Below are 25,598 nucleotides of genomic sequence, written 5' to 3'. Positions count from 1 at the left end.
GACCCTATGTCAAAAAAACCCATCACAAAAAAATAGGGCTGATGGGGTGGCTTAAGGTATAGGTCCTGAGTTCAAATACCAGACTGCAAAAAAAATAAAAGAGAGAGAGAGAGGTTAAATGATTTGCTTAATGTCACACAGCTAGTAGGGGTGTGACAGAAATCCAAATCTGTTGTTTTGTTTTGTTTGTTTTGTGGCTCTGGCTGCAGAGCCTTAAGTATGCTAGGCAAGCGCTCTTCTGAGCTCCATCCCAGCCTTGTGATGTACTTATTATTTTACTTATGACACAGAACTTCCCTACACAGGATGCCTTAAGCATCTCAGAGAGCCATCTCGGTCATTTTCTGCCATGTTCAGATGTTTGTGGCCATAGCAGAGGAGTATTGAACACCCAGACTGACCAATCAAAAGAAAGAACACGGAGAACCCTAAAGATTTTAGTGACATAGAAATAATTGTTCCCACTGTTCTAGAACCCTCCTAGATTTTAGGGAAAAAAACCATAGGGCGCTGAAAGAAACAGTGTTCAGTATTTACAGCTATCTTATTACCAAGCAGAGCTGTAAAGAAGCCATAACCAAGTTAATGACAGCTTCAGACACCAGTCTCGTGTTGCAGTACTTAATAGGCCTTCAACTCTCTCTCTGTCAAGGATGGCAATGACAGTACGGGAACCCCTCTCAAAAGGCCTGAGGACATTGAATAGAATCTCTTAGGAAACAGCTTCCTCAAATTTCTACAGAGATTAAGCGTTTAATTTTAGTTTTAATTCAGTGTTGAAAGGAAACTTTTATAATCATCCCTAGGCTAAACCATAAGTATCCATGTCTTCCACTTAAGTCTTTCTCTCATAATAATTCTTAACAAGGTTTCTTGTTTTAGTTTCCTCACACATACAGTTGGCACACTAAATTAGCTATCTTGTTTGTTTTATCAAATTCTTTCCACAGAACCCACGTGGCTTTCAACCAACTTGGGTATTTTGACCTGTATAGAATGTTCCGGAATCCACAGGGAAATGGGGGTTCATATTTCTCGCATTCAGTCCTTGGAACTGGACAAATTAGGAACTTCTGAACTCTTGGTAAGTCTTGACCTGTACTTTGGAAGAGAACTTTAGGTTTATCGTCCTGAGTATATTTAATAGATTGCTTTGGGTTTTTTGTTTCTGCTGAATGCAAAGAATCCTTATTTCTAAATTTTATGAATTTGTTTAGGTATTTAAGTTTTAACTTTTGTGATGTGTAATGGTTACCATTTCTCTTTCCTGCTTGAAGAAATGGTGACTCAAATTGAAACTGGCTCTTCTCTTTTAGAATGGGCTTCTTTAAAGTAATTTTTTTCTCTGGGAATTGGTTTTTATATGGTTCCCTTGAACAGCAGTTAAGAGCACATGCTCATATTACCTAGTGGTTTTATGTTATTAAAACGAATGACTGAAAAGTTTTTCCAATTTTAATTTTAGTGCCTTGTATGTTTAGAAAAGTGCACATGAATTGGGGATGGCCTGTTAACTACTATCACCAAAATCCTTAACCCATAACCTCTTTAGGTAGTAAAGGAATAAATTGTATATGATGTTGTGGTACTTAGTGTTATGATGAAAAAATAAACGCTTAAGGTCGTTTTCTTCAATCACTCCCCCCCCCATTATGATTCACCCAAATTTGGAGCCCTCATCAGCTCCAAATTAAATTGGTCCTTGTGAGAAACTAAAAAAAAAAAAAAAAAGGAAGGTCCCCTTGGCATCCCCTGTAATGCCTTGAGATCATAAGTCTTGTCTTGTTAAATTTTAACTCGGGTTCACTGTGAGAGAGTCTTTGTACTAAGAATGAAAATTTTAAAGTAAAATAGAACGCCTCAGTCTCCCTTGAGCAGAATCTGAGTGAACAGGAGCTCAGAAAAAGCTGGAAACCTAGCTTATCACTAGCCTTGACTATTGAAAAGCACCGGAACATCAGGGCAGTTAGTTGCCCAGCTGCAGTCCTTGCCATCTGAGCATCCACTGAATAATGTTCTGTCTTGTGTTGTATGAGCTTTTTCATTTAGGAAGTAGGAAATTATCATGCTGATACTTGACTGCCTATTTCACTTTAGGATTATTGAGAAAAGGCTTGTCAGACCTAATACCTGGAACACGTTCTCTTTTAGTACAGAATGTTGTTGTGCCGTCTCCTTGGCTTGTACAAATGAAATCCAGTTTGACATGTAGAAACAGGAAAGTCCAAATACTAAATTTTTGCTGTGCAATAAAACCAGAATTTTTCTAGCCAAATACCTGCTTGCATGAATATTTCTTAAGCTTTACATCCATTTCAGAATTTTATGAAAGAAAGACCTTTCAGGACAGATTTTCCTGGAAAGATCTTGAACCCAGATGCAAAATACCTCTTGGGTGCTCCTATTCTACCCATAGCATCTTAATCTGTACCCATATAGGAAGTAATTCCATTTTATCTTCTGCCCACTAGGAGGAAACTGGTTTAATATAGACGATGCATGCTGGTGGCTGAGTTTAGACTAGACTCACCTGTGGAGCTTGTCTAATCTCTGAAAATACATATGTAGGACCAGCTCCTATTCTCTTCTGGCATTTATCAATTATTTATAGACATTATTGACTTTCTTGTCATTTGGCCAATCCCAATAGACTCAGAACACCTGTGGAAAAGGAACAAGGTTTACCACTTCTAGCATTCACCTCAAAGTTCAGTGTCTGGAACATGAGAGATGCTTAGTAAATTTTTCTTGACCAAATGGGTGGATGTTTGTGTTCTGAATCAAATGAAGGAAAATATATATCAGAAATCTCAAAAGCAAATAATAGAAAACCACTTTCAACTAGTAGCAAAGAGCTTACTGTATTGTGTTTTGCTTACATTACAGCTGGCCAAGAATGTAGGAAACAATAGTTTTAATGATATTATGGAAGCAAATTTACCTAGCCCTTCACCAAAGCCCACCCCTTCAAGTGATATGTAAGTATTTATAATACACTGAAATATTTACCTTCTATAATTGTTTTTCTATCATCCCAAAATATCTTAGTGGTCATAATATTTTTTCCCATTATTAGGGAAAATCAGAGCAAAGAAAAAGTGTTTTGAGAGCTTAGAGGTATGACTCAGGTGTTAGAGTACCTGCCTAGCAAACATAAGGCCCCAGTATCACCAGAAAACAAAAAGTGTTGCGAATGTGTTTCTGGACTACATAGATCCTTTTTAACAGCGTCTTCCCCTGGGTAGTTGCAGATGAGCACCTGCTCTGTACAGCATAAATCTTCATGAGAATGGTTATCTCTCAGTCATGGCATGTTATGATAAATAAAACATACAAAGACACTGGGAGATTCCTGTCAGGTTGGCAAAAATCCGAATGCTTAATAGCCCACCTCAGCAAGTCTGTGAGGAAACAGACATCTGTCTAATTAGTACAGTATAAAAAACAAATTAGCCAGAATTTCCAAAATTATAATTCTATTAATATTAACCTTTTGACTCAGCTGTCTCACTTTTGGAAATTTATTCCTATTCTCTGACAGAAAAAGATTAGGTGAAAAAGCAAGTGCTTACTGATAGGCATCTGAGTACATCTGAGTACATACTATGAGTCCAGTACAGCCAAGCAGTGGAACATTACACAGATGTAAAGCATCTCCGGTGTTATTGTTGAGTGTTAAAAAGCAAAGTTCAGACCACTGTAGAAAATAGAGTTGCCTTTGGAGAATGGAAGGATGGAGAGAATTATACCTAACCCCTTTTGATCCAGACTCACTGTCCAAACTTTGAAATTTTGGCTACATTTGTTGATAAATCTTTCCTTTTGAACCCTTACAACTCAGTACCTAGACTCAGAAACCAAATAGATTTGCATAGTAGAGAACGCATAGGCATGTATTTGTTAGTCAGTTTTGCATTGCAGTGTCGAAATGAATAAACAACTTCAAAGAGGAAAGATTTGTCTAGGCTTACAGTTGTAGAGGTTTTAGTCCGGAGCTGAATGGCACAATTCCTATGGGCCTGACTTGATGAAGCAGAATTTCATGATGGAGTATAGTGGAGGAAAGCTGCTCGCCTAATGGAAGCCAAGAAGCAGAGAGAGCAGGAAGGGGCTGGGGACAAGGTACATCCTTCAGAGGCACGCCCCCAGTGACCCACTTCCTCCAATCAGGCACCACCTTGTAATAGCCCATTCAGCCATGAATCTATCAATAGGTTAAACCATTGATAAGATTGGTACCCTTCTGATCCAGTCACTCCTCAGTGACAACAGAGGCTGGAAACCAGACCTTCACCACATGAGCCTGTGGGGGAAATTTCATATCCATACTGTAACTATATATATTTATTGAATTTGTCTTTGATCAAAGCAATTGAAAGTACACAAGAAACCACTAAAAGCATGTACTCTGGCATGGGAGCAGACATGAGACTTCACAATAAACACTTTTTGGCATCACTTTTATTTTTGAGCCTTGTAAATCTATTAATCTCCCATCCAAATACTAATCGGGCCCAGTAACTCTAGTAATCTGTTTAGAAAAATATTAATTGAATTTACAGTTAAGTTTTGTGAGGGGTGGGGGGGCACTGGGAATCAAACTCAGAGACTTGTGCTTGCTAACCACTCTCTACCGCTGAGTCACACCCCCAGTCCCTGCAATTGAAACTTCTTAAGTGCTTTGGATAAATAAGAGAGAAGAGATTAATTCTAACTCCCATGGTCAGGGAAGACTAAAATAAAGTGGCTGCGAAGTAGATAGACAGCATCCTAAATGTTTTGCTAGCCCTTCCGTAGATACTAAATTTGCAAAAGTACGGAAATTATTATGAGCACATTCAGTCTGAAATCATGAAATTCAGTCTCCCAGAAGGCCTCTTGGCAGTGGTGCTTTCTTGAATTTACAGATGTTTACTGGGTGCAAACTGTGCTGGGGAAAAGCAAAAGACAAGCTCCAGGTAACCTTGCCCTCGTGATACCGAGGGTCCTGAGGGAAGGAAATTAAGCAGGTCATTGTTAAGTCATGGTTGTGGCAAGAGTCACAGAAGAAGAGTTGTGGGTTGTCCATGTTGGGGCATGAATAACACTCTAACCTCATCTGTAGTATCATCCTTCCCCAAAAACGGCTTCAGTGTCTTTTTCACACTTGTAAGCACAAATTACCCAGAGAAATGAGGCTTCCAGAAGTTAATTTGATCATAAACATCGAGAACATGAGTCTAAAGCTGCTCTACCAGCTTTCCAGCAGTAAGTGCGCAGCACATACACGGTGTGACCTGGTCCCACGCCAGCATCTTTAAGTGCCCATGTGACCTTGAAAGCTTTGCTTTGGGATAGAGTTGAAAGGCACACTGTGGACCTCAGACCACAGCTCTGCTAGTTCCTGAACTCTGTGAATTTGGGCAAATAACTCTACCTGTCTGGGCTTCAGTTCCCTCCTCTGAAAAAATATGTCTACCTCTTGGGATTGTGGTGAGGATTAATGGCTTAAATTTTATACTTTTAAAAAGTACAGTAGGTATGTAGGTGTATAAGTATTTATGTCTTTATTTCTATTATTTTCTTATATGACCAAATATCTAGAGAAAACAAAGTGAATTTCCTATAACACAGTTCATTCATTTGTTCATTCAACAAATTCTTTTGTTGTAATGCAGTCTCACTAGGTTACCCTAGCTAGTCTTGAACTCATGAGCTCAGATGGTTCTCCTGCCTCAGTCTTCCGGGTACCTGAAAGTACAGGCATGCACCACTGCACCCAGCTCATTGAACAATTCTTGCTATGTAATGTCTATGTTCTTCACATTGTTTTGGATACTAAAACATTGTTTTGGATACAGTAGCAAACAAGACAAAGTTCCTGTCCTTACATTATACTCGGGAGAGGAAAACCCAGAAAATAAAGAAGCAAATAGAAATCATATTAAAACAGAACAGGATGAGCTGACATTTTAGATGTTAGATGGTACCCTTCTCCCCACACCCGTGCCCCAGATGATACTTGGCAGGGTCTGGAGATAGTTTGTCGTCATGACTTGGGCAGGGGCCTCTGGCACCCAGTGCATGTAGATCATGGATGCTGCCAAGCATGCTATAGAACGTAGAAAAGCTGTCCACACGAAGAATTACCCAGCCCCCAGGCCAGGGTGCTGAGCTGGAGAAACCCAGCTGGAGCCGATGTGTGCGGAGGCAGGGGGAGAGAGCTTGGGAAGAAGCTGATGAGTCAGATCCTCAGAGAAATGGAGGCAAATTGGGTGAAGGTGGTAGTGACAGAGGAGAAAAAAAGAAAAAGTCGTTGAATTCTCCCTCAATATAGTGTGAAGAAAGAGCCAACAGGATTTGCTGACTAGTTTATATATGGGACATTTAAAGAAATCATTAAGACACCCAGGGTTTTTTGCCTAAGCATCTTGGTAAGTGGACAGTACCATTTGCTGAAGTAGGGTGGATAAGGAGGACCAGGTTTGAGGGGACAGAGGATGAATGCTGTCTTTAATGTACCGTAGGACTAGAATTCTGATCTGAAATTCTAGAATCAGTTTTTACCCTCCCTATTGTTCCAATGTCAGAAAGCCTGTAATTGTCAAGGGACTGTGAACCAAGTGCCTAGAAAGTTCTCATGAGAGCTACACAGGCTTCCTGTGACCACAGAATTAGAGACTCAAGAGTGGAGGTGATCTTCACAGTGACCCAGGTGATGTGTGATATCTGAGTGCCCTCTATATCATTGCTGCCAAATTACTGGTGTTGTCTGCATATTAATTCAGTGCAGGACACCGCCTGCAGACCTTGCTGAAGCTTAGCTAACATAATGCACTGAAAGCTCTCCCTCCCCACAGCTTCCCATCATGATCCTGGCTCTGCCCTTGTGGAGCAATAGGAAGGAAGCATTCAAATGAGTCCTTCACCAGTGCATCATTCTTTGTTCCTGACGTACATACACTGTTGCTTCCCTGGAAGGTAGTAAATAAGGCGTATATGGTTACTAATTATGAACTTTATAGATGAGAAAACTGAGGTGCAGAGAGAACTCTAGGGTCACATGGATTGTAAGTGGTATCAGACTCAAATCAAGTCATTCAGTTCCTAAGTCCAGTGCTCCACACAGTATCTGCCTGTCACACTTCATGTTTGTCACATGCAGTAGGACATTCAGAAGCCAGGCTTGGGCCATTCTTTCAGCTATCTGGGGTCTTCTAACACATCGGGCTGTGACCATCCTAAAAGGACTTTGACCTAAGTATACACCTGTAAGTGCAAGATCTTGGTTACTTAGCAGAAGCAACAAGCACAAGGTTGAGAAAAGACCAAAAGTTGTGTGCCCAGCTCAGTTCTTTTGACTGCCAACCAAGAATGAAAGAAAAAGGCATCTGCCCAGCTTTAAATAGCGCTGTCTGGCTATAGAATGTGGGAGGTTAACAGCAGGTACCACAGTGTGGAGGCTATTTCTGAGTGAGAACCAAGGAAGGAAAGAAACACCTGTTAGGTGCTGGACATTCTTTCACTCTAAACATACCAGTGAGTTGTGTCCGTTTTCTAGTGAAAAAAAATTCTGAAGCTTATGAAGATCAAGTACTTTGCCCAAGGCCATACAGCTGGTATGCTATAGATCTTGGATTTGAACCCAAACTCCGTGTACTGTTTCTTCTTCTTCTTCTTCTTCTTCTTCTTATTATTATTATTATTATTCATCGGCTTATATAACTGGGAAATTCAAGGGGGTGGGTGTTCAGGTATCACTGGATGTGGATGTCAAACAGTGTCATCTGTACTTTAGTTCTCTCTCACTATCTCCTTTGTCCTTTCCTCTGAGCTGATTTCCATTTCAGTCTTCCCCCAAAGGTGACAGAGGTAATCACGGGGCCACTTAGGATCTGTCCTTACCTTTTTAGCTGGGAGGTGGGCTCATCCCACCAGGACCTTGAGCTGAAGTGGAGAAGGTAATTCTGCAAGAAAACGTGCCGCTCTGATTAAGTTGTCCATGCAGCTCCTGCTTCCAGCCTGAAACCCGTGCAGGGAAGGCAGCTGTTCGGCATCCTGGGGGTGGGGCAAGCTCATTGTTGGCCTTTCTGAGCCTTGGGCCCCTCACCTGTGAAATAGGGGCTAGATCAGGAGACCAAACCCTCTCCACAAAACTCTAAAATCTTTTAATTATTCTTTTAGGATTTTTTAACCTCTTAAAATTTTAAATATTTTCATACACTTTTGTGTTTCTGAGTTTAAAGTAATAGCAAATTTCTCATATCATTGGTCAAAGTGAAAGAGAAATCTACTGTGATCTATGTACCCATGAATTTTCTCACTGTATATTACCTGCATATACCAGTAAATATGTATCATTTTCTTCATTCTGTGTCTTAGAATAACTTGGCCTAAAATCTGGTTTGTTTGAACATTGAAAAGAAGCAATCTTAATTAAAATATCTTCCCAAAGAAAAAGATTTGTCAAGAAAATATAAAACTTTCTTAGCCCTTAGAAAATAAAAATTGTCTGGTCATTTGTGTTCTGTTTTAGGACTGTCCGTAAAGAATACATCACTGCGAAGTATGTAGACCATAGGTTCTCAAGGAAGACCTGTTCCTCTTCTTCAGCTAAGATGAATGAATTGCTTGAGGCCATTAAATCCAGGGATTTACTTGCACTAATTCAAGTCTATGCAGAGGGAGTAGAGCTAATGGAGCCACTGCTGGAGCCTGGACAGGTAAGGCCTCACTGAAATCACAGGATAAAAAAAGTTAGTTTAAATGATCACTTACATTCTTCTAGCGTGAAGTAATGATATTCTTGTACATTGGTTGGGCAAACATGTCTAAGTCAAGAGAATTTGAGAGTTTCATTAGGGTCCTCCTAATAATCACTTGGGGCTTCCAATGTGGGTGAAGCTGCTGGAGACAAATGGACGTATCACCGTGTTTATACTCATGCTTGCCTTCTCAGGAGCTTGGAGAGACAGCCCTTCATCTTGCCGTCCGAACTGCAGACCAGACATCTCTCCATCTGGTTGACTTCCTTGTACAAAACTGGTATGACTTTTGTTTTCTCTGTTGAATTAGCACAAATCAGTCCCATCAATGGCCTAGATCAGGACCCAGCAAGCTTTTTCTATAATGAGTCTGATAATCAAATTTTAGGTTTTGCAGGCCATGAGATCTCTATTTACCTCTACCTTTGTTGAATGAAAATTGCCATAGATAATATGTGAATGAGTGAGCACAGCTATGGACTCAATAAAACTTTATTTACAAAAACAGGGCAGGCCAGCTATGCCCTACAGGCTATAGTTTGCCAATGCCTGGCCTCAGTAAATCCTGTCTCTGTGTCCCAAACCTTGTTGCACTACGAGAGGCTGAAAGAAGACTTAAAAGCCTAGGTTAGCCAGCTCATGAGTTTTCATTGTTCTTAAGTTTAATATAGGGCAGCAAAGCTAGTGCAAGTGAGAGATATACTGATAGGCATGTAAGGCTGAATATGGGAAGTTTGTTCCTGGTGAATTCTTGGGTTGTTCTCTAAGCAGCAGATTCTGAGAAGGAGCTGAGATCATCTAGAGGAAAGTGATCATACAGGCAGGGTCATTGTACCCACAGAGAAAAAATGGTGCAAGGACATAGTCAAATTGTCTAAAGGTTCAGTCCTTGGGCCGAGTACTGGTGACTCATGCCTGTAATCCTATCGTGAGATGAAGGGAATCACAGTTCCAAGCCAGCCAGGGCAAATAGCTCTTGAGACCCTATCACAGAAACAGGCTGGCAGAGTGGCTCAAGCAGTAGAGCACATGAGACCCTGAGTTTAAATCCCAGTACCACCAAAAAAATTTCAGGCCTGTTCCTTAGAGGTAATATAGCAGTAACATAGTGGTTTAGACCATTGGCTGCAGAGACAGACTGCCTGCCTGATGGTAGGCATTCAAATCAATTCTGGTCATTACTATCCATCTGTCGCTTATAAATTCAGGTTAATGTTAGAACAATTTTCCATGTTTATAATAAGTGGTTATAATGCCAGATATAATGGCATGCATGTTGTCCTGGCTACTTGGGAGGCTGAGGCAGGAGAATCACAAGTTCCAAGCAAGAAATAAGTAGTTACAGTATTCTCCCATTTATTTGTAGTCAACTGTCTTCTGAAGATAAATGTAAAATTCTTGAAATGAACAATTCATATGAATTAAACATGTTTTAAAGAATTACAGCATATTGTTATAATTATTCTATTATTAATCTCTTAGTGTGTCTAATTTATCATTTGTCTGTTGGTATGTATTTAATCTGCTCTTAGGTACTAGTATATATATCGAAAAAGGCATAGTGTATGTAGGGTTAAGTACTGTTTGTGTTTTCAGTCATCTGCAGAGCTTTTCAGAACATACATACCCACAGATAAGGGAGGAGCTGCCTCTAATAATAGCTTTAAATTGTAGACTAAGTCATTTTTCTAATGGCATTGTGGTTTTCAGTGGGAATCTGGACAAGCAGACATCCTTGGGAAATACAGCCCTACACTACTGCAGCATGTTCAGCAAGCCTGAGTGTCTGAAGCTGCTTCTCAGGAGCAAGCCCACCGTGGATGTTGGTGAGTGTCGCCAGTGTCTCCAGTAACCATCCACAGAGCGTTCATTCAGTAAAAATGAGGCTTGCATGTTATTTTGTAACTGAGTTACTGTTCCTTGCCTTTTTAAGATGTACCCTAGATACCTATGCAGGCTTATTTTTCCCCTATTTCAGTTAACCAAGCTGGAGAAACTGCTTTGGACATAGCAAAGAGACTAAAAGCTACCCAGTGTGAAGATCTGGTAAGCAAAAATGGATGTGGAGACTTAGTAGACACCGACTTCCTTTAAAATGTCTTTCTGAGAGTGGAATTGGAGATAAAAGCAGCATATTTATTGTTTTTTAAACATTGGCTAAAGAAGTTCAGACAAGTACCAAGCTGCCTTTGAAAAAGTAATGAAATAGGACCTTTGTCATCCATGTGTTTTGAGTGCACTGTGACAGTGGAAATGAAAGCCATTTGAGAGGCTGTTTTACTAGAGGGGATCGTGGATTGAGGTCATGCTTTTTATTTGCTGGCTTTCTCTGTAGATACAGTAAAGAATTATTTGGGAAGCCACTTCCAGCATTGGGCAAGTAGAGCTCAGAATGTTATGCATATGTTCTCCCATACATTCACCATCCTTCTATGCACTCTCACCCTTTTTGACCCCACCAGTTCTTGCTTAATAAGCTGGGCTTAGAGTTAGCATGATTCTAACAATTGTGTCTTTAGTCTGTTCTTCTGTTGCTGATAATACAATAACACAGACTGGGAAAGTTATAAAGAAAACAGATTTATTTTGGCTCACAGTCCTGTTCAGGGTCGAGAGGTTGCATCTTGTAGTGGCCACCTTTCTTCCTAAGGATGTCACATTTGGGAGACAAGAGATCATATGTGTGTATTCTAATCTTCTAACTCCACCACTATTCAGTCATGGGGCTCCTCACTGATGACATGACCTTATCCTAAACACCTCCCAAAGACCTCACCTCCAAACACTATATTCCAATTAACTTCTCACCCTCTTATTTAACATAATGGACCAGTCCTGGTAGCATACTCAGGAGGCTGAGGCAGGAGAATTATAAGTTCAAGGTCAGCCTGGGCTACATGACAAAACCCTATCTCAAAAAAAAAAAAAATTTGTAACATGAGTTTCAAAAGGGGCAAACTAAACCATAGCACACAAGAAAGGAAGAAGTAAGAAAGAGAAGTTACATTCCCTCAAGCTTCTGCTGAATACTAAGTTCTAGACCTGACAGTTGTACTTTTATTCTGTTTTATTTTCTTTTATTTTGCTTTGTTTTGTTTTTGATACGGGGTCTTGCTGTGTAATTCAAGCTAGCCTCAAACTCAAGATCCCTCTGCTTCTGCCTCCTGAGTGTGCCATCTTGCCTGCTGGCTGTACTTTGTATTCTTAAAAGAATCCTTTAAGACAAGTGTCCCTGTCTACTTTTTATGAATAAGAACCACTCTCCCCCGGTTGGGCTGGGGCTGTGAAGGCCTACTTCGCAAACTTATCAGACTTAATTCTGTTCTCCAGCCAGGAATATGCAGTTCTGAGACTCATGGTAATAATAATAATAAAGCTTTTAATTTAAGAGAAAAGTCAAGTTGTCAAAATCAGAAAGTCTCTGCCTGCAGTTCTTGGCATTCCCTGAGCCCATGGTGACAGCCTTTCCAGTCAGAGTTGTGCCTAAGTGCAGTTATTGGTGATCCACTTAAAACCAGAAATGAGGGATTTGCTCAATGTTTGTGTAATACTGGGTTGTTTTGTCGTTTCATTTACATGGTATACACATGCTGTTCCTTCCAGCTTTCTCAGGCTAAATCTGGAAAGTTCAACCCACACGTCCATGTAGAATATGAGTGGAATCTTCGACAGGAGGAGATGGACGAAAGTGATGATGATCTAGAGGACAAAGTGAGTGTGAAGGGTGCCCTCAAGTCTCCCCCACCCTTCTCGGTCTTTCTGCACTGTGTGGACAGAGCACTTCATTGTGAGATGATTGATTTTGGTCTGATGACCTGATCTACCAGGACCATCGCCGTTGCCTGGTCTTTGATTCCCATTGAGCACCAGTTAACAGCTGTATTAGTCAAGGTTCTCCAGAGAAACAGAAGCATTCGGATAACTAAGGAGAAAAGAAATGTATTTAAGGTATCGCCTCACATGATAGTGGGATCTGGCAGGCCAGCAGGCTGCAGATCCCAGCAGGAGTTGCTGTGGCAAAGTTGAAGCTGGCGGCAGAATTCCTTGCTCTTCACAGGACCCTTGGTCTTTTCTCTTATTCCCTTCACCACACTGCATGAGGCCCACTAACATTTTGGAGGGTAATCTAAAACCTGCTGATTCAAATAGTAATCTTAAAAAATGCCTTTACAGAAACATCTAGATTGGTAGTTGACCAAACGCTGGGACACCATAGCCTCACCAAGTTGACACATAAAAATAACCCTTCAAAACAGCTAATAAATACTAACAGCTGTCATTCGTATAGTACCTAAATATGGACCACGGTTTATGAGCTTTACTTATGTTATCTCAGACCATCTTTACTGAAAACCCATGATACTGTTATTGTCTTCACTTTACAGAAGAGAAAACCTAGGCACAAAGAGAACTTAGCAATTTGTGGAAAGTCTCATAGCTGGTAAAGACAGTCTCTGGGATTAAACCCAGTCTCCATGACTCCCATAGGTAGTTCTTAACTACCTCTGTAAGTTTATTCATACATATATCATCAGATGTGTGCCGGCTGTTCCTTCTGGGCCAGGCAGGATGTGAAGAATGTTCAGACAAGTCCTGTAGCCATTTTGCACTTCAAAAGGAGATAAGTGATCATGTAGTGTGGTACCTGCTAACACTGAGGGCTTGAAGTATTCAGAAAGCCAAGCAGCTCCTCAGCCTTGGCACACAGCGAGGATCCTGTCAAAGAAATTGCACTGGAGGACGGGCACTGGTGATCACACCTGTAATCCTAGCTACTCAGGAGGCAGAAATAAGGAGGATCGTGGTTCAAAACCAACCCCTGGCAAATAGTTTCATACCCTGTCTCAAAAGTACCCATCACTGAAAAGGGATGGCAGAGTGGCTCAAGATGAAGGCTCTGAGTTCAAGCCCCAGTACCACCAAAAAAAAAAAAAAAAAGAACAAAGAAATAGCACTAGAGATGGGTTTGAGGGTAGTTGGGCACGGGCCAGTCAAAGAAGTGGAGGGGATGTATCAGCCCAGGAGGGAGAATGATATGGGCCCCAGCTAGGGCTCATGGCAGAGCCCAGGTGTCTGATGACAGAGGAGAAGCACCATGTGTGAGGAGCATCCTCTGGGAGGGTGGGGGAGCTCCCGCATGGAGTCAGACAGGCCTGGCCTTTTGTCTTATATCCTCACAATCAGAATCCAGCTGAGGTGTTTTATCAGAAAAGCAGGTTTCCTACTAACTCTGACTAGTAAGGGGTAGTTCAGAAAGCTATTACTGCAATGGTGGGGAAGGGGACAGTGAACCCTTCATTAGGAATGGGCTTGATAGCCCTTCTGAGTCATCAAGGCAGGATGTGCGGTTGCAAATGTGGGAGGTGAGTGATGCTAAAGCCATCACAGTACACACAGCACCAGAGACACCACCAGTTGCAAATAGTTTGCAGTCTGAGAGTTCCCGTGGAATTTACAGATCTCAGTCGTCAGCTTATAGGTGGCACCTCAAAGCATAACAGAGATGAGTTTAGTTTCCAAAAAGATGTAGAGTAAGAAAAGCAGTGAAGATCGAGAACTTCAACATTAAAGCGTTCGACAGGAAAGGAACTTAGTGTAGCACTTACAGATAGGTAAAAATACTGTTCAAAAGGTGATAGAGGTGTCTGGCAGGAGGAAGGTATTTGTTAATTGAAGGTTAAGTTTCACTGTGGTCTTACCCTATCTGAGTGCTCTGCTGGTCTCTAACCAGTGTTCATTAGTGGGGATGTCAGTGATGAGGATGCAGTTAGAAGGGTAATGTCTTCCCGTGGGCTATGCCGTTACTATGAGGCTCTGATGGTGGCTTACCTCACTCAGTACAGAACAAGAGCCTAGTTGACCACCTGAGCCCACCCTGCAGGTGTCCTCCACACACCACAAGAACAGTCCTTGGTTACATCTCACCCACTGTTGTCTCACCTGCCAGCCAAGCCCAATCAAGAAGGAGCGCTCGCCTAGACCCCAGAGCTTCTGCCACTCCTCCAGCATCTCACCCCAGGACAAGCTGGCACTGCCAGGGTTCAGCACTCCACGGGACAAGCAGCGGCTGTCCTACGGAGCCTTCACCAACCAGATCTTCGTCTCCACGAGCACAGACTCGCCTACGTCACCCACTGCAGAACCTCCCCCTCTGCCACCTAGGAATGCTGGGAAAGGTATGAGATTGAGAAGAGCTTTGTGGCTGTCTCCTCAGAGCTGGTAGTCTGACCAGCTTTGAGGGAAGAATTCAAGGTATATTTGAGTGGCAGAGATTGGAACGTATTTTCAGGGACAGCATGAAATGGGGACCTTGCCATTTGCCAGGCACCAGCCGAAGAGCAGGCAGTATTTTGGGTACTCTTCATGTGTTGCCTTGTGTTAGCCTCACAGCAGTCCTGTGAAATGTGTGCTTTTGGGCCCATTTTACAGAAGCAGAAACTAAGGCTCAAAGAGATAGAATGACTTGTCCAATGTCACACAGCCACTAAATGGTACAGTTGAGATTCAGTCTGAGATCTGCGTGGCTCTGGAACCTGTGTTCTTTGTAACATAGGTAAAATTTCGGTTCTCTGAAAGGTACTTTTCTCAGCACTAAGATGAGAGAAACAGTATCTGTTGACAATGCCATAGTCATAATAGTAATTAATAGTTATGAAGAGTTCCCTCATGAGAGGCCCTAAGTCAGGCATTTTCCATTCATTGCATAGTCTGCAAATGAGGTAAGTACTACAGCTGTAGCACCATGCAGACAAGGGACTGTGCTTCAGAGATGCTGAGCAACTGCCTAAGGTTCTTAGCTACTTGGGATTCTAATCCAGGTTCTGTATGAATGAAATCCACACTTCTGTGCTCTTGGATGAAGATTGTCTTTCCCTGAGATATGAGCTGGGGAGAAATCTTGCCCAGAGGGGTGTTGTTAAGCTATGTGTTATCAGATACCTCCACAGGGCTAGCACCTCGGGCCAGTGGTCTAGCATCCTATTCTAGAGACACAAAGTGCTAGTCTTGTATCCTCTATCTGATAAGTGTGCCAGCTCAGAAAGTCAGTGTGTTCCACCTGCAAAGGGCCAGGTTGAGATCCAGAAATGCCAATATCAGGACTCACCCTAGCCAAAGGGATAGTTGAGATACACCCAGAACTGTAGCTTCAAGTTCAGGCTCTGCCTATAAACCCAAGCGTAGAATTCTTTCTGTGCCGTCAACCCATGCTAGCACAGGTTTCAGGGGCCTCTTGGTATACAATGCCATGCCTATCTGAATCACACTGGAGCTATTTTCTGGAAAATGTGAGCTTTATTCAAAAGTGTTTTTTTAGAGCTTATTCTCCATTGAAATAGTGTTATAAATGGGAGCTGTGTTCTTAGAGAGACCCCAAATGACCCCATAGATCATAAAATAAGGAAGAAAAGTTAAAGCTTTGACACAATCCGTTCTCATTGAAGATAACCACTGTTCCTAACAGTAATAGCACATGTAGCCTGCCAGTATTTTTAACCATTCTGTACATTATACTAGAATGTCCTCTTCATAGTCACTAACATATCAAGCTGCAGAGTCATAGTGTGTGAGCAGTGGATTGTTGTTTCCCTCAAGAGCGTGGTGAGGAACCTCTAGACATAATAACATCATAGGAAAAGTGACTGAAAGAATTTGCATGCCCTGATTGTGGTCACTGACATAGTGTGATGACCTCTCGACAGGCAAGGGCTGCCTGCACCTGTTCAGAAAACCTCCAGGAAATTGATAATCTGGAGATACTCACATTAGAGTTCTGGGGCCAACAGCCTGCCTACTTCCTCCCAGCCCTTTCTGTAGTTTTATCTCAAAGGGACAGAGAAACCATAAAATACTCTCTCTGGCTCCATGCCAAGCATATCTCGCCTGGCTTGAATAAATCCTAATCAGCTCTTTACCAAACACCCAGAAGACAAAGACTAAATTTGTTTGGTGATTCAGCTGCTGGAACTACAGCTTAAAGACTTGGACATAGAAACCATGGTCAACTAAGGATAGGCTGCTTATCCCTCCCCCTTAAAAATAAAGCCTGTAATTGAAAAAAGAAATTCCTCCCATTAACAGTGTGTCCCCTCTGGCTGTTCGTAACAGGACATCAGTTCAGAGCTTTGGCCTGTCTGTTGGCGAGACATGCAGAGGGCAGCCTCTTGTGATGGCTATAAGGCTCTGAAATGTGGCTGTCCTTGGCCAGCCCAGCTAACGTGCTCTTACATGTGGAGAACTGGCAGTGCGTAGAATGGAATTCTTAGAGGACACTATAAAGGTCAGCTGATGCTCTGCATGCAGAGATGGTTCTCTGTTTGTGGCCCCTACTTTCTTTTTCCCTCCTTCTGCTAGTGAATAGAACCATTCGCCTGAGAACAAGGCCGTCTTGATTCGTAGGTTGGATTGCTCCTTCTTCAAGCAAGGAAAGCCATGGTCTGTATTTGCAGCAGACATAATCTCCACAGTCTCGAATTTATGGATCTCCCAGGTGATGGTTTCCGGTTAGGCAGATGCACAAAGTCCCCACAAATAAGAGGAATACAAAAGGGAACAGTAGAGAGAATTCTTCTGAGCCCAGCTCAGGAATATTTTCAAGAAACTCCAGCTGCTTCATCAAAATTCAAGGAAGTTTGACCTACATTGCTGTCAAGCAAAGCCCCCTTGTGCTTGAGCGGTGCTCACGTCAGTCTTGGAAGAGCTTAATAACTCAGGATCCCAAATTCACTGGCTTTAAGGCTTATATATTTTGCTGTGTAACCCTTCTTTAGAAGGGAGGTCCAGAGAAAGTAAATGAAAATTATAAAAGGAAGTATGCAGATGTTTCTTGTGATCAGCAACTCTCCCCTTCCTCATATTTAATGTTTAAAGACTAGAAGTGCTTCAGTCTTGCTAAGATACATTTGTTTTTAATCTTTAATTAAAATAATGCCATAGAGGGCTGAGTGTGGTAGTATATGCCTATAATCCCAGTTCCTTGGGAAGCAGAGTTAGGAGGACCATGGTCCAAGGCCAGCCCAGGCAAAAAGCATGAAACCCCATCTGAAAAATAAAGCAAAAAGGGCCAGGGGATGTGGCTTAATTGGTAGAGTGCCTGCCCACCAGACATGAAGCCCTAAGTTCAAATCCTGTACCACCACCACCACCAAAAAAAAAAAAAAGATGCTGAAAGATTAACAGTCTGTATCCCATTGTATAGATAGATAAGGAAACTGAGCGCTGGACAGGGTAAGAAACTTAACTTCAAATCACGTGGTGCTGAGATAGGATAGAAAATTGAAGTGGACCTTAATGGCTGTCAAACTAGGTCTTCTAGTTCCTTTTCTTTGGTGAGGAAGATTGTCCACCTTTCTCTTGCCTGGCTAATGGAGTTTTCATCAGAATCCAGTGATATAATATATGGAAAAGCATTTTGGAAAATGCAAAGGCCTGCACTGCTCTAATGACTTCATTTAGGATTGTTAGGCTGTGATTACAGACATTTCTAAGTGTGGAAGAATGTGAAGGACAGTCAGTTCCAGAGAACCCATCCCACCAAACAGGTACTTGAAAACACATTACTTACTTATGTTTGGTTGATCAGTTTAACTATGTTTTAAATAATTTTCAGCTTTAAAAGTATGACTTTCTACCATCATCCAACTTCATGCCTTTTATGTATCAATGACAAAAATTTTTTGACAAAAATTTTTATCAGACATGGAGTAACTGCCTCACTAGAGATTGCTGTAGAAGTTAAATGAGAAGTCCATGAGACATTTAGCCCAGCCCCTGGCCCCTAGTGCTTCATAGGGGACACATCTGCTGACATTGGTACCTCTGCACTCCTCCACTTTTAAGAAGGACTCCTTTGGGGAATAGGGGTCAGACTGAATTCACACACTTGCTGAATTAATGGGTGCTCCGTAGTGAGCCCAGCACTGTGTAGGCTCCTTAACTCAAAGGTTTTATTCAATAAATGATAAATACAACTTGAACTGATTTTCAAGCTGTTAGGAACAACTGATGTGCAAATCACATTGATTCATGAGATGAGGCCCCAAGAACCAGGCATCATTAGTCCCTCTAAATAGCATGTGAATACCTGCAAGTACACCAGCCCTACATTTCATACATTTCTGCAATATAATGCAGGCTTTCTACCTCAGTCAGGCTCTAGCAGTCAGCAGACGATCAAAAGCAGCACAGTGTGTGCTACACCAAAAGTCTCAGTAGATGTGCTTGATGAAGGTTTGGTACCTCAGAGAATACTGAGCCAGAGGCTGCCCTTGCCAGTGTAGACAACAAGACTAATTGCCCCTATTAATCAAAGAATATAGTGCAAGTTACAAACTAAGGTAGTTTCATCTGTGTTAAGCTAGACCACAGCTACCTGGGCATCAATGAATCCCAGAAAGCCTTATCAAATTCATCTTCTCTTCTTCCAAGAAGCTGCCTTTTGCTGGCCTCACAAGAGACTGGGATTCCTATTCCATTAGGTCCAATCCTGCCCTGTATGTGTCTCATCTGATTTTTAGATGATTCTGCTGAGTTTCAGGGTATTCATTCTGAAAAATACAGATTGGGTAGTATCTGCCTTGCTAGGTTCCTGCTTAGAGCACACACAGTAAGTGAAGTGCCTAGCATATAGCATGCATTAAACATGAATTTGCTTGATCCCAGTGCAGGTATTCAGTTCAGAAAATATTCCTGGAGGGAGATTACAGAAAAAAGAGTAAAGGTATTGCTGCCCTCCCAGAGCTCATCTTCGGGGGAGAGAAATCGTAAAATGTACCGTCAGGCCAGTAGGGGGTGCTGTGGGAGGAGCCAGGAGGAGAGGTGCTGGTTGCTGCTCTGAGGAGTGTCTTGGAGGTCTTCATTGCACTCTGTCCTGGTTAGAGACAGGAGCCCTCCAGGACAGGAGCTGTGAATGAGCCATCTTAGCAATCATAGCTCATCAGTGCCAGAGCTGATCTCCTGCACAAACAGCAACAGAAGGAATCAGTGAGAGCAAGTCCCAAAAACATGTGGCCAGGTACGGAAGGAGCACAAATAAAACTGAACCAGAGGTCCTGTGGGGTGGACGCTGACTTGGTGAGAATCTCTGTGTGAAATGTTTGCAGCAGTTACGCCAAACACAGCTGTGTGAGCATTTTATACAGAGCTTCTCCAGACCCAGAGGTCTGTTGCAGTAGAGGACAGAGACAAATGAAAAGGGAAAGGACTTTACAGCTTACCACAGTAGCCTGCCACCAGGAAGGACACTACTGGAGGAGTCATACAAGCTTGAGAAGCATTTTCCTATCAGCAGCATTATTCATGTATTGATGGCTTTACAGTTTCCTGAGTTTAATTTTAATCTCATGGGAAGACTTGGTCTGAGATATTATAGCTTCCATGGGTTGTTGTCATTGATTCATATTAGATTTGTGTTTTGTTTTGGGGAGAGGGTGTTTTGTTTTTGCTTTGGCCTTTGACAGTTTCCTGCATTTCTTTTTAAAGCATTGCACATGAAGCACCCAGAGCTGGCCAAGAGCATTGTCTGTGAGCTTTGACCTCGAAGGTGACTACTGACTCAGGCTGGCCTCACCACCAGGGTGGGGAAAGGGAAGCAGAGGAAATCCTGGTTGTACTTCTTGCGTTTAGGGACATATGAGTAACTGCTAAAGAATCAACCCTGAGCCAGTTGAATCCAGTACTTTTCTTCTGATAATCAATGTCATAGAAAGTCACAGAAAGACATGAGTAGAAACTAGCCAACAGAGCAGTGTTGTGTTGTGTCATGGCCAGGCCCAGCAAGACACTGCTATGTGGGAATCCTGGCTGGCCCTGCTGCTGGCATACTGAAGCATCCCAGGTACTGTACTGTCTCTGTTTCTCCATCTGAATGTGGAGATGACAGTTACTTCCTTGACACAGAATCCTTTTCTACCTAATTATGTAGTGTTGTGTCTTTATCGACTTAAAAGTGATTAACGTGAGCTACTCTACACTATAGTATAATACTATTAGATCAGTTAGGAGGAATATGTTCAAGAGGTCTGGTATACAGCTTGATGATTACAGTAAAACTACGTTCTTGAAAATTTCTGAGAGTGGGTTGTAAGTGTTCTCACAACAAATAAAAAGTGTGGGTGTGGAGGTGTGGCTCAAGTGGTAGAGTGCCTGCCTAGCAAGCATGAGGCCCTGAGTTCAAACTCCAGTACTGAAAAAAACAAAAAACAAAAAAGTGTGTGAGGGTAATGCTTGTCACTTAGCTCAATTTAGCCATTCCAATGTGTACATTTCAAAATGACATATTGTGTATGACAAATAGAGGCTACATTTATTTGTAAATTTAAAAAAAGAAAACCATTAGAAAATGATGACAGTTTCATTCATATTATCCAGAATTGGATAAATATAACTTCTGTCATTATCCCTTCTATATGGAAAGTTAGAATATGTAAATTATACTTCTACAGGCACGTTTGTCAAAAACTGCCATCTTCTGTGAAATTTGAAAGATGTACTTTGTTGGTCTCCCAGATGGAAAACATCGGGTTTTCTGCTTTACTGAAAAGCAGATGTACAGGACATTGGAAAAGCATCATGCTGGCTTGAAACATGAATTATTTCCATAGATGTGAAGTAGAGTGCCCAGAATGTGCTAGGCACTCACAATGGCGGATGTGAAGACAGTCAGGATTGTCCCTTGGAAGTGTACAGTCTTAAGAGAGAAGAGAAGCAGTAGATCTGTGCAGATGGAGACTACTCGGTGCCTTTAACCCTAGCGGAAGTTCAGAGACAGAAGCAGTCACTCCCAGGAAGAAGGGCAGGTTAGAGGAGGATTCGGGACATCTTGAGCTGACCTTTGAAAGATGAGGATGAGAGGTGAAGAGATCATGGCTATGTCTCTGAATATTCTAGCCAGAGGAGGATGTGATGTTGTTTAGAGGAGAAGAAGCAGGCTGTTGCCAGGGCTGAGAGCTTGGCCTTGAGTCCGAACTGGGTTCCACCTGGATGTAGCCCCTCACTGTGTCTGACCAAGTTCCTCGACTCTCTGAGGCAGGATTTACCTGGTTTATGTTGACTGATGATTGGCTGTGGTAACTCCTGAAGTCATGTATACATACAGCTCCCCGTTAGCCTTTTGTCTTTGGCAGCTTTTGCTTCCAGACAGGATTTGGAACCTGAGCGACCTTTCAGATGCACTGCATCAGAAAGTCCCTAGGTGGCGACAAAGATGAAACTGCTAGAGATTTTCACCATTGTTTATTATCTTATTATGCATTTATTTTCAAGTGGAAAGTTACACTTCCTGATGTTGAACATTTGTTGTTCTCCTCATCGTGCTAAGTGCAGGAAATGCTGTCCTGACTTTCAGGAACCAGCAGCACACCTGTTGCTGGGGCGAGTGCCTCCCCAGTCCCGTGTACCTGCACTGCCCCGGCTCCCTTTGTCATGCCCCTGGAACCTTCATCATGCCACCCCACCCCCACTGTCTTGGCTGCACAACTGGTATAATACTGGACCCACATACTTCACAGGGTTGTTACGAAAATCTAAAGGAATAACATATACAAATGTGTTCTGAAAACTACAAAGCATGCCATAGTAAGTCACCAAAAATAAAATAATTTCCGAAACTATAGTAGCTAATATAATTAGGCACTGCTATAGGATAGCCACAGGCTTCTATCATGTATTACATCAGTACAACAGAATAAGTTGTGTATCAATGACCATTTAATCCTAATGCTGATTATCATTTTATTGAAATTAACTGCATTTTCTGCTAAGACTAGGCTTTTGAAAATTGATGGTTTAAGTCAATGTTAGTACTGACTAGTAATTGATAATAAGAACTATCTAAGTTTACGTTGCCCAGGCAGGAGGCTAGCAGTAATTAAGCTTTTCTTTCAATACACAGAATATAAAAAGCTCTTTTGGAGCCTTTCTGGATCACCAGGTATCTACTATCCTGTCTTGAACATTTCGTGTGGTAGTGTTCCTAGCTTTTTCTTTTGTTTTTTCCTTTTTCTAAATGTTTTCAGAGTCAGTTACCCATGGGCATGGACAAACCATACCTCTGAAAATATCACATAAAGAAATATCAGTCTAAGGGCTGGCTTCAAGTGGTAGAGCGCATGTCTAGCAAGCACACGGTGCTGAGTTCAAACTCCCCAGTACTGCCAAAGCAAAAAAAAATTAAAACAAGAAACAGGTATTTCTGCAAGTGCCCAACATAATGCTTTACATATACCAGCCACTTCCTTGTCACTTTCAGTAAGTGACATTAAGAACATACGTACTATCCCATAACTGCTCTTAAAGCAAACCTGTACTGTTTCCAGTATAACGGGTAGCTTATGACTTCTGGAATAATTCAGAACTGGAACAAAAAATGAGTTTTTGGAGTTTTTACTTTCTAGGTAATTTTAAAATCTTCATTATTTACAAGTGTTTGTTTTTTTCCTCAAAGAAAACTTCAGCTTGCTGACTAAAAGAAACAGTGATAATAGAGAGAAAAAAATCCCATTATCTGAGCACTTTCATGTTTCAGCCTGTGGGCCATCGAGGGTTTAGCTCCATGGTGCTGTGCTGTTTTTCTACTGATTTTGCTGGCAGTGCTGTGTGCCTTCTTCAGTAGGTTCTGTGATGATTCTAGTGAGTTGTTGGTTTAAAAATGTGTGTGTGTGTCCCATTGTATGTAAATAATGATCTAAACCCCTTAGCATTCTGTATTGATTAGCATTTTTTTTATTGTTGTTTTGGGTTGGTTTTTGAGATGAGATCTCACTATGTAGTCCAGACTGGTCTTGAACTTACAATCCTCCCTCTTCAGCCTCCCAAGTAACAGGAATTATAGGCCTTTGCCACCAGGCCCCACCTTGGCTAACATTTTGTTCCTTAAAAGCACATGCTCTCCTTTCCTTTGTGGTATTTTTTTAACCAATAATTTATTAAAACACTGTGAGTTATTTGGTTGATGGACTTGGCACATCCAGCCTTTTGCTTTTGTCTTTCTGTGTCGTACCACATTTTGATGTGTGGAAGTGATTGCATACTGGCTGTTCTATGTCTGTGAGATTGGGATTAACCTTCCTGCCCCCATTCAATTTCCTTTCTAGGTCCAACTGGCCCACCTTCAACACTCCCTCTAAGCACCCAGACCTCTAGTGGCAGCTCTACCCTATCCAAGAAGAGGCCTCCTCCCCCACCACCCGGACACAAGAGAACCCTGTCTGACCCTCCCAGCCCACTACCTCATGGGCCCCCAAATAAAGGCGCAATTCCTTGGGGTAAGTTATCCTAAAGTCAGGGCCAAAGCTGCCCAGGTCCAGGTAGTGTGGGGGGTCCACTGGGCACTGGACAGTTAGCACATTCAAAACATGGATTGAACTGCACACGTACTGGATGAAGACTTGGATATGTATAAGTATGATTATATCTGCCTCTTAAGGCCAAGAAACATTTTGAAAAATGTTTAGGGCCATTAAAAACTATTGATAGTAATAAGTATAGTTGTCCCTCGGTGTCATCAGGGGATTGGTTCCAGAACCCCTCCTCTCAGGATACCAAAATCTGTGGATACTCAGATCCCTCATGTTAAATGGCACAGTAGACAGATTATTGTCTACAAAGAACAAAGACTTACAATGTCTACAGTGTACATAATATGTAAAAATTCTATAAGCATGTGGAGACACATTTTTTTCCCTAAATATTTTTGATCCCTGGTTGGTTGAATCCACAGATATGGAGGGCCAACTGTAATAGTAAGAGGTGGTACACATATCCTAAGTCTCATGCAGCCAGAATAGTGACTCAGTGAGATAGGTATTGTTAGTCTCACAGTAGAGGAACCAAAGGCTCAGAAAGGCAAAATAGTCCATTCTTTCACAACAGCCAAAAAGTTTCTTATAGAACAGGAATTTAAATCATACTCACTCTTCTCCTTCGCACCTTAAAACATTTCCTCTTGAGCTTCAGGCCTTATGCCAAGGCCTGCAGGGCCTGTATGATGGGGCTTTCATCTCTGTTCTGCCACTGGCCTCCCTTCACCTCCTGCTGCCCCACACTCTCTCCCTCCCAAGGGCCCTGGCACTCCCTGGCACTCTCTCCTCTCCGGAAGTCTGCCTCCCTTTCACCCCTGGATTCTCAGCTTGCACTTAGGTCTCCCTCAACCTCATTTCTCAAGAGCTGATTTCCTCCCAAGCACCTTATCAAAGTTGAGAAATACTTTACTTGTCTGTCTCCCCCTCCAGAATGTACGTTCCGCGGGAGCGGCATCCTTGTGTCTTCTTCTCACCTGTGTCTGCAGAGACTGGAATCAAGCTGGCACACACTGGATGTATCAGCAGTCTCTTGAGAATGAATAACCTTACCCAGAGTCAGCTAGTTTAATCAGTTCAGTGACTATGACTGTAATGGGCAGATTCTTTCTGAAAAAACATCATTTGAATCTTTCCAGCTGGCCTGTCAGCAGTGTAGGTGGTGCCCCATCACCCATCAGGGTCCTGGCCCACAGCCAACACACAGGGACACTTTGCTAAATGAATGTGCAGACCTGTGTGTCTCACCTCTTCCAGCCAATGAGTTTCATTTTTGCTTTTTTTTTTTTTTTTTTAAATTTGTATTTAACATGCTGAAAGGTAATTCAGCATAATGCTTTTAAAGTCTTTCTCAAAAGCCTTTTTAAGAGTTCTGAATTATTTGAGTTTAGGGGGAAAAAAGACTATCCAATTACAGATTGGCATTCCTTTCTGCTGTCCAGCCCAAATGCCACGGATGTGTGTGTCCATCTGTCTATGTGTTTTAGCCACTCATTTTTTTGACTCCTTAGGCTTACATAGGGCACCTTCTGTGTCTGTTGTGTGGGCCTTCTCAGTTCAT

The 25,598-nt window shown here is 42.1% G+C and overlaps 1 protein-coding gene and 1 long non-coding RNA gene across 7 annotated transcripts in view; one reads left to right on the top strand and one right to left on the bottom strand.

The window, feature by feature from the left end:
* Nucleotides 1-25,598, top strand: part of Asap1 (ArfGAP with SH3 domain, ankyrin repeat and PH domain 1) — a 325,249-nt gene that overhangs the window by 274,916 nt on the left and 24,735 nt on the right. For 3 of the 5 annotated variants that reach the window (XM_074069229.1, XM_074069227.1, XM_074069231.1), the window contains 10 exons: nt 951-1,084; nt 2,887-2,978; nt 8,516-8,702; nt 8,939-9,024; nt 10,455-10,570; nt 10,723-10,790; nt 12,348-12,455; nt 14,692-14,920; nt 22,633-22,671; nt 23,834-24,004. In XM_074069229.1, the coding sequence (XP_073925330.1) occupies nt 951-1,084; nt 2,887-2,978; nt 8,516-8,702; nt 8,939-9,024; nt 10,455-10,570; nt 10,723-10,790; nt 12,348-12,455; nt 14,692-14,920; nt 22,633-22,671; nt 23,834-24,004 (1,230 nt within the window). The remainder of the gene's footprint in view (nt 1-950; nt 1,085-2,886; nt 2,979-8,515; nt 8,703-8,938; nt 9,025-10,454; nt 10,571-10,722; nt 10,791-12,347; nt 12,456-14,691; nt 14,921-22,632; nt 22,672-23,833; nt 24,005-25,598) is intronic. The other 2 variants (XM_074069228.1, XM_074069232.1) reach the window with 2 other exon arrangements.
* LOC141421743 (uncharacterized) lies at nt 3,535-25,057 on the bottom strand. Of its 2 annotated transcripts, none has more exons than XR_012446446.1 (4): nt 24,654-25,057; nt 21,779-21,929; nt 7,885-19,697; nt 3,535-7,248 (listed from the first exon to the last, which is right to left on the bottom strand). It is a non-coding gene; the product is annotated as an uncharacterized lncRNA (long non-coding RNA). The 2 variants fall into 2 exon arrangements; XR_012446445.1 differs by having other exon boundaries at nt 3,535-8,089; nt 8,758-19,697.

The sequence above is a fragment of the Castor canadensis genome, chromosome 3, assembly GCF_047511655.1.
Source record: "Castor canadensis chromosome 3, mCasCan1.hap1v2, whole genome shotgun sequence".
NCBI lineage: Eukaryota > Metazoa > Chordata > Mammalia > Rodentia > Castoridae > Castor > Castor canadensis.
This window is presented reverse-complemented; position numbering and strand designations above follow the sequence as displayed.